Raw genomic sequence first — 8,644 nt, forward strand, 5'->3', positions numbered from 1 at the left:
AATACCAAAAATATGTCTCTGTATGCACTAACTCTTTTGTAGGTAGAGCATGTGCTCACCTTTGATTCATCAAGCTCACATCTAGGGTTTAAGACCCTCAATGCAAGGAGCTGAATCAAGAAGTGGTTTACTATGTCTCTAAGCCTCATTTATGAACCCCCATGATCTTTACATATTATTTTGATCAAGAAATCATAAAGAGTTTGGCTGGTTTGCCTTGGAAACCCTAATTCATCTGGATATCTTGTGTAACATCTTCAACAAGCTTCTTCACCAATTGATAAAATATTTCAAGTTATACTTCAAATTTCATCATCTTATGCATATATGATCCTCCATGGGTCCCAAAAGTCAAGAGAATGTCAAGCTAGCAAGTTGGTTAATGGTGGTTGGCCAGAGGAATTCATCAAATCAAAACTGGGGTTCCCTAGACCCTATCTCCTACAATGTTTATCATATGAAAACAATTACAAGAGAAACGTTACTCTAAATGAAATTCTAAACAAATTTCATGTTAAGGTCTAGAGCTAGTTTTTCTTGGAAAGTCATTTTCTATGGTGAAAGATTATAGGTCATTTTGTATAAACCCTAATTTGGAAGTCAACTTCCCAAGGCCATAACTTGCTCATTTTTTATGAGATGAAATATTTCCAAGTTACACAATCAAATTAAATATATCTACTTCAACTTTGATGTTTGTAGGAATATCTAATTCAACTTTTATGAGCATGTGATATGAGGATACATTATAGGTCATTTTGGACCAATGCCATTGAATGAGTGATTTTCCTCAACTTCAAAAATGCATAACTCCTTCATATTAAATCCAAATGAGGTCAAATTTATGAACATTTTGAAGGAAATTGAGATATATACAACTTTCATGAATACACGTTTCTTATTTGAAGCTCACATAAAAAGTTAGCCAAGGTGGAATAAGTGAACATATGGCTTGACACTTGGAATTTTTTTTAACATGTTTGATTTTCCCAAATTCCACCTCAAAATTCATCATGATCCAAGCTTCAAATGAAAAAGTGTCCAACATGAAAGTTGTTCTTCTTGATCTAACCTTTCCAAAAAGTCCAATTTCATCCATTTGGGACAAGATTTGAATGGATTGCGCATGGCTTGAACATTGCATCATCATTTGGCAAGATTGAACTTCAAACTTCCATGCACATTTGCCTAGCATTCCAACATGACCTCAACCTTGCTTGTACTCAATTATGGACCAGATGACATGATTTCATGGGCCTGTACACGCCCATGCACCCATGCATCACTCATTGCTATTTTTGGATTCCATGTTCAAGTGTGCAAATATCAAATCAATTGGCTATAAATAGAGACCTCTAGGTTCAGAATAGAGGACCCTGCGTGCCGGCTTTGAATCTACACCTTCAAACCCTTCCATTTCAGAGGGCAACCTTGAGAATTTCCATTGGAAATTGAGTTTAATTCTCACTATTTTGAGATTCAAAACTCCAAGGATCCAATGCCTTTTGGTCATTCTAATCTACTCCTTCAAGCATTCAGAGTAAGATCAAACACAAACAATAGCAAGACCAATCGAGTTCAGACCTACATTGAAGGTATTTTCCAGAAATTTTCATCTCTTCGATTCTCACTCAATCCTCCATAATTCTCTTGGATCTTTGGTTGTCTGAAGTCCTACCAATGTAGGCAACAAGATTGAGTTGCTTTGAGGTCAAATCGAAGCAACTCAGATCGTGCACCTCAAATTTCAACTCCCTGCATCTCTCAATATACTTGGAGTTAGGATAAATTGAGGCCAGATTTGAGCTCAGTGCTATTTTTATTTTGAAATCATATCCTTCTTTTTAATTTTGGTGATGGTTGTGACTGAACCAGTCCGGTGAGACTCACCGGAGAAGGAGACCGGAGCTTTGGCTCCGGTGGTGAGTTGGCAGTCCTCAGAACCATAGGATCCATTTCATTTAATTTAATCTCACGCGTTGGTTTGAATTACCATTGTTGTGGCGCGCTGACTTAGGTCTATTGTGGATTGCGCGCTAGTGGCCACTTGATCTGTCACCCCAATTAATGAGGGAGATCAAGTGGTCCAAGTTTTTTTTGATAATTTGATTTTCATTTTATTTGTTCTATTTTCATTAATTCATTTTAACTTTAATATTGACCCAAAAAATATGAGAGTTTCACCAAAAAAAATTTTAAAAAAAAATCCTCTTCCATTTTCTGAATTAAAATTACTTTTTGGATCATTATTAATATTTTTCATGATTTAATTGATTTTGTGAATATTTTTAATTGTTTAAAAATAATTTGAAGTTTCCAAAAATTATGAAATTTTTTCTCCAAGGTCCTTTGACCTTGTTTGACCTATGATAAATCTCATGGCCATTTCTTTGGTGTTTTGATGAGATTTTAGGAATTTGACAAACCATAATTTAATTTAATGCATTATTTAATTGATTTTAATTGTTTAATTGCAAAATAAATTATGTTGAGCATTTGATATTGACTTGTTGAGTTTGACTTGTGTTGTTTGGCCTTGGTCAAGGTTGATTTGACTTTGTTGAGTTAAAATCATTGGATTTAGGGGATTGATGAAATGTACATTTCATCTCCCAAAATGAATGAATGATTTTAATTTGGTAAAAGTCCTCCTTTGACCAATTTGTATTGATTCCATTCCCCCCCCCCCCCCCCCCCCCCCCCTCTTCATCTCATTCCCCTTCTCTATTCATTCATGTCATGGACCTATGATATCTCCATATCTTAAGGCTAGTTGATTGAAAAATCAACATGAGTGTGTATGAGATTAGGTCCACCCTTTTGCATATTCTTTTTAAGTGTGGTATGTTTTAGGAGCATGGTTCATAATACCATGTCTCTAACATGTATTAACACTAAAATTTCTATTGTCCAGCCTCAAATAGTTGTGACTTCTACATAAGTCCAATTACGATTGCTTAACATAGCGCTAAATTTGTGACACAAAAGGCATAACATTCTAGTAAGTGAGATTGTAAGTATCCCATCTTTCATGGTATTATGTGGAAACTTGTCCTTTTTTCCTTCCTTTGAAAGATGTCTTGGTTCAAGGATCCATTCTTGTGATAAGTGGGTTGAGTGTTCTAAAAAGAATGACTTAAGCAAAACAGAAACAAAATCAATACTAACTTCTAATCAACTAACAACTAACATTTAATTTCAAGCCATTTACTTTTATGGATTTTAATTTTAAGTCTTTATTCATTTGCCATTATTCATACCATTCAATTTGTTTACTTTAATGCCATTTTCACTTTGCTCACTTGAGCCATACTTTGTGAATATATTGTGTTTGTATATACTTGTTTGTGTTTGTCGTCTTTTGACCTTAATGTACATAATAAGAACAAAAACCCTAAAAAAACATTTGTCTGGACTGTTGGATTTGATCTGAGACATTAGACTTATAATTAGGCAACACTCCCTATGCAAAAGGACTTGGCCAATGCCAAATTTCATAAAACCAAGTTCTTGTGAAGTGAGCTTTCATCTGATACAAGTATTGAAGATCCATTTGAGTTCATCTGTAACATATTGAAGCTGTTATTTTGAACCCGTGCATAATGCTTATCTTTGAAGCTATCTGATACATGGGGAATTATGAAGAAGATCATGGAGTTGCTAAGATTGGATGTGGATATCTTTATTTGATGCCTTGCTATTTGTGTATTGATATTACTTGATTCTAAAGTCCAAGGGAAATTTGGGTTTCTATATGACATTCTTGTCTATTGGATTGCAACCCTTTGGTCAGATCTTTTCAACTCTCAACTTTTAAATTTGTACTTAGGATTAGCCTCTTCATCTCCTCCCCATTTCTTTAATTTCAAATCTCTCCCTCATTTTAAAATATTCTTTGTTTGTTTTTTCTAAACTTAGACCATATTGCAAATTAGAAACTTTGGCCTTATGCCATTGCATTTTTTTAACTCTTTTCTTAAGCAAACTTGTAAATGGACTTAACTGTACTTGACTTAAAATTTCAAAAGACAAAAAGAACTAACACTCGTTCAAACCTTTTTAGGCCTTGGTGCCTTTGTTAAACTTAAAATTTTATTAAAAGAAACTCATTCACTTTGAAATTTATACCACGAACTACAAGATTTTGACCCCTCATTTTATGTTGGTACGTAGACACAAGTCTGAAGGTCTTGTCAAACAAAAAAATACAATTAATGAATTCTTTTCTCATCCCTCCACTCTATTTATTGCAAACATCATTTTGTACAAAAATACATATGCACACAAAAAAGGCTCCCTAGGAGTACCTAAGACACTTTGGGTGCTAACACCTTCCCTCTGTGTAACCAACCCCCTTACCTGTAATCTCTGGCATTTTATTAGTTTTGATTTGAAAACTTCTTATTTTTTGGGTTTTGTTCGTACTTTTCCCTTTTCCCTTGGAAACAATAAAAGCGCGGTGGCAACTCTGGTTTAATTGACATGTAGCTTATCCATAGCTTGATGGTCATGAATTTACCGCTACAGAAATGTCACGGGATATAAGCAAAGGATGGAAGTTCATAAGACCAAAGACTTGGGTTAGGACCAATGGCCTTAAGCACAAATTAATGGAACCAAACCAAAATCAACATGAATTAACCCAATACAAGAGGTAATGAGGGGCAATGACCAAGCAATATTGTCAAACACACATTGGATGATGAATTGGGTGGAATTAGAGTTTTGGATGTCACCAAATGGAAAGTCAAGCCACAAAGTCCATAAAGACCATTCCCTCTTTGATTAGGGTTTCCATGAGGCTTACCCCTCAAGCAAGTACTTTGAAACAAACCATATGCTTCCACAACAAGTCTTCCAATGTGTGAGCCTTCATTAAGGTTTTGGTGGCCAAGACAAGGCCTATTGAAACTCCAAAGGATCCCCTTACCATGCCATCAAGAGCTAGGGTTTTGAAGACCCCTGAGAGTTGCTTAGGTAACCCCTTGTTGAATCCATACCTCCACCATCAAGAAATTAAGATTTCACTTCCCCTATGTTTTGGTGAAAATCCAAATCACACTTTGTAAACCCTAGCTCCACAAGCCAAGAATTTTGAATATATGGTGATCCCCTAATGGAATGAATGATGCATATGCATGGGTTATTAATGTATGCAACTGGCCCCCAGGTCAAGTGGTGATTGGATAAAAATTATGAAAAAGGAGGGAAAATTTTGGGATACAACAGCTGCCCCTATTTAATCTTCTTGAAACCGAATACAGGAATTGCGGAAGCTTTTCAGGTATTTGAGGTGGAAGAGTATTAAATACCGATGTATCCAAAAATTTGCTTGAACGGGTGGTTGGAGCTGTAACCGGCCTTTGATATTTACATGGGGTATCATGGTGGAGAATATGATATGTGCAGAGCATGATGTATGCTTTTCTTTCATGATGCATGCATACTTGTTTGTTTAGCTGTATGTCATTTATGAGGGATATGATTCTTTATTATTATGGGAACTCTGACTCGTCATCGAAGATTGCAAGGTGATCATTGTGGAATCCAGGTGTTATCAGCACTGCTGCCAAGGAATCGTCTACCTACCGGGGGACACCGAGACACTGAAACCAACTTGGTAGCCATGCTAAGTGGATGTCATAGGTGTTCAAGCAAAGCCATTTTTTTTGAACCACCAGTCATCTTTCAAGTTTATCGGGATTTCCCAGTAATGCATAATGTTTCCCTTTAGTGTAGCTTTGATTGTTCCCCGAAATTTTAAGGCATTATGCGAATGAGATAAATCAGTTATTTTGCATACAAAACATAGAAGAAGAAAATATTTGATGGAATGAACTGAATTTTATTGATGTGAAACTATACATATGGTGTGTACCAAGATGCAAACACACTTGATAAGGATGTTTCAAAAATTGAAAAATAAATGAAATGGAAATAGGAAATATTTTGTATATATTTTCTTCCATTGATTACAACATTGGCCTTAGTCTACTGTAGAATCTGAATTCCGAGACCTTGCTTCGGCTGACAATGATTGGTCCTTGACCATCTGATATTTAGCTTGTAGTGTAATGGGCTCGAGGGTCATGGTCAATTCCTTTATCCCCAACTTTTGCATGGACATTTTCATTCTTTTCGTCCACCGGGATGAACCTTTTTGCCTAAGCCTCCCTTTCGGGTTTTCGACTTAGCGAGCCTTATATTTGTTCCCTAACTTTTGCATGGACAATTCATTTTTTGGTCCATTGGGATAGCCATTTTTGCCTAGATCAATCTTGTGAATATTAATCTTGTCAATAGCTCGTTTGAGACGTCTTTGGTACACCTGACCATGACAAACGCCTGTCAAACATTCTCTTCGATCAGATTCAGTTGGTTATACCGTGATTGAACCCATTCAACTTCATCTAGGTCAGCCTCCATGATAACTCTGAGTGAAGGGATCTCGACTTCAATTGGTAGGACAACCTCCATCCCATATACCAATGAGTACGGAGTTTCCCCAGTGGATGTGCGGACCGAGTTTCTGTAACCGTGCAGAGCAAAGGGTAACATGTCATGCCAATCCTTGTATGTCTTAACCATTTTTTGGATGATTCTTTTGATGTTCTTATTATATGCTTCTACGACGCCGTTCATCTTGAGCCGGTATAGTGAAGAGTTGTGGTGCTCGATCTTAAATTCTTCGCACAACTCGTTCATCATGTTGTTGTTGAGATTACCGGCGTTGTCAATGATGATCTTGCTAGGAATTCTATAGAGGTAAATTATCTCTTTCTTGATAAACCGAGTAACCACCTGTTGAGTGACATTGGCATATGAAGCAGCTTCGACCTATTTCGTGAAGTAGTCAATGGCGACTAGGATGAATCGATGACCGTTGGAAGCTTTAGGCTCTATCATCCCAATCATATCAATATCCCACATAGAAAAAGGCCATGGAGAAGTCAAAACATTTAACGGAGTCGGTGGCACAAAGATTTTGTCACCATATATCTAACATTTGTGACATCTTTTAACAAAGTTTTAATAGTCAACCTCCATTGTCGTCCAATAATACCCATCCCGGAGGATCTTCTTGGCCACAGCAGGACCCTTTGCATGTACACCCTCGCAGCCTTCATGTATGGATTTTCTGATCGTACTAGCTTCGTGTCTATCCACGAATCTGAGAAGTACAGAATCATAATTTCGCTTGTATAACACATCACCGTTTAGGAAGAATTTGAAAGAGAGTCTTCTCAGAGCCTTCTTATCGCTAATGGATATACCCTCGGGATATTGCCATTTTTCTAGGAATGTCTTTATGTTATAGAACCAGGGTTTATCATCAGGATCGGCCTCAATTGCTAGACAATGCGCTGACTCATCTAAGTGGTCAATATGGATAGCTGGTGCTTCATTCTTCCATTTGACTTTGAACGTAGATGCCAACGTAGCTAGAGCATCTGCTAACTGATTTTCTTCCCTAGAAATATGATGAATGGAGATTTCATCAAAATAGGCTACTAGTTTTCTAATATGCTCCTTGTAAGGTATCAACTTGCTATCCCGAGTCTCCCAATCACCTTTCACCTGACTTATTACCAGAGTTGAATCACCGTATACCTCAAGAATCTTGATCCTTAGGTCGATGGCCGCCTCCAAACCATAGATACATGCTTCATATTCTTCCATATTATTGGTGCAGTCAAAACACAATCTAGCGGTAAATGGAAGATGGAAACCGATTGGAGAAGTGATAACAACACATATGCCATGGCCTCGAGCGTTGGAAGCACTATCGAACACGAGCGTCCATCACAATCCTGGTTCGGGGCCTTCCTCAGGGCCTGCCTCAAATCCTGGCATAGTGAAGTCACTGATAAACATAATGTCTTCGTCTGGAAAGTCAAACCTCAACGGTTGATAACCTTTGACAGGTAGGTGAGCAAGGTAGTCAGACAAAACACTCCCCTTTATCGCTTTCTGGGTCACGTACTAAATATCATACTCGGCCAACAGCATTTTCCACCGGGAAATTCTACCAGTAACAGCAGGCTTTTCGAAGATATACTTTATCAGATCCACTTTGGATATCAATAAAGTGGTATGGTAAATCATATATTTTCTCAGGCACCTAGCAACCCAAGTCAAAGCATAATAAGTCTTTTCTAAAAGTGAGTATCTGGTCTCACAATCAGTGAATTTCTTGCTGAGATAGTAAATAGCATGTTCCTTCTTGCCTGTGTCGTCATGTTGACCCAAAACATAGCCCATAGATTCATCGAGTACTGTGAGGTACATAATGAGAGACCTACCAGGAACCAGTGGTATCAGGATTGGTGGTTCTAGCAAGTACTTTTTTATTTTGTCGAATGCCGCTTGGCAATCGTTGTTCCACACAATCGATTGGTTCTTTCTCAATAGTTTGAATATCGGTTTGCAGGTAGCCGTCAAGTGTGATATGAATCTGGAGATGTAATTGAGTCGGCCAAGGAAACCTCTGACTTCTTTTCCTGTTCGGGGAGACGACATTCTTGGATGGCTCGAACTTTGTCGGGATCAACCTCAATAACTTTCTAACTGACTATGAAACCAAGAGCTTATCGGATCGGACCCCAAAAGTGCATTTAGCTGGAGTCAGACGCAACTTAAACTT

The 8,644-nt window shown here is 37.5% G+C and overlaps 1 protein-coding gene across 1 annotated transcript; it reads right to left on the reverse strand.

Moving 5' to 3' along the window:
* Positions 1-7,029: 7,029 nt before the first annotated feature.
* On the reverse strand, positions 7,030-7,680 carry LOC127131678 (uncharacterized). The gene has a single exon (XM_051060591.1). The coding sequence runs from the start codon at positions 7,678-7,680 to the stop codon at positions 7,030-7,032; it is 651 nt and encodes a 216-aa protein (XP_050916548.1).
* Between the last annotated feature and the right edge of the window lie 964 nt (positions 7,681-8,644).

The sequence above is a fragment of the Lathyrus oleraceus genome, chromosome 3, assembly GCF_024323335.1.
Source record: "Lathyrus oleraceus cultivar Zhongwan6 chromosome 3, CAAS_Psat_ZW6_1.0, whole genome shotgun sequence".
In the NCBI taxonomy this organism is placed as follows: domain Eukaryota; kingdom Viridiplantae; phylum Streptophyta; class Magnoliopsida; order Fabales; family Fabaceae; genus Lathyrus; species Lathyrus oleraceus.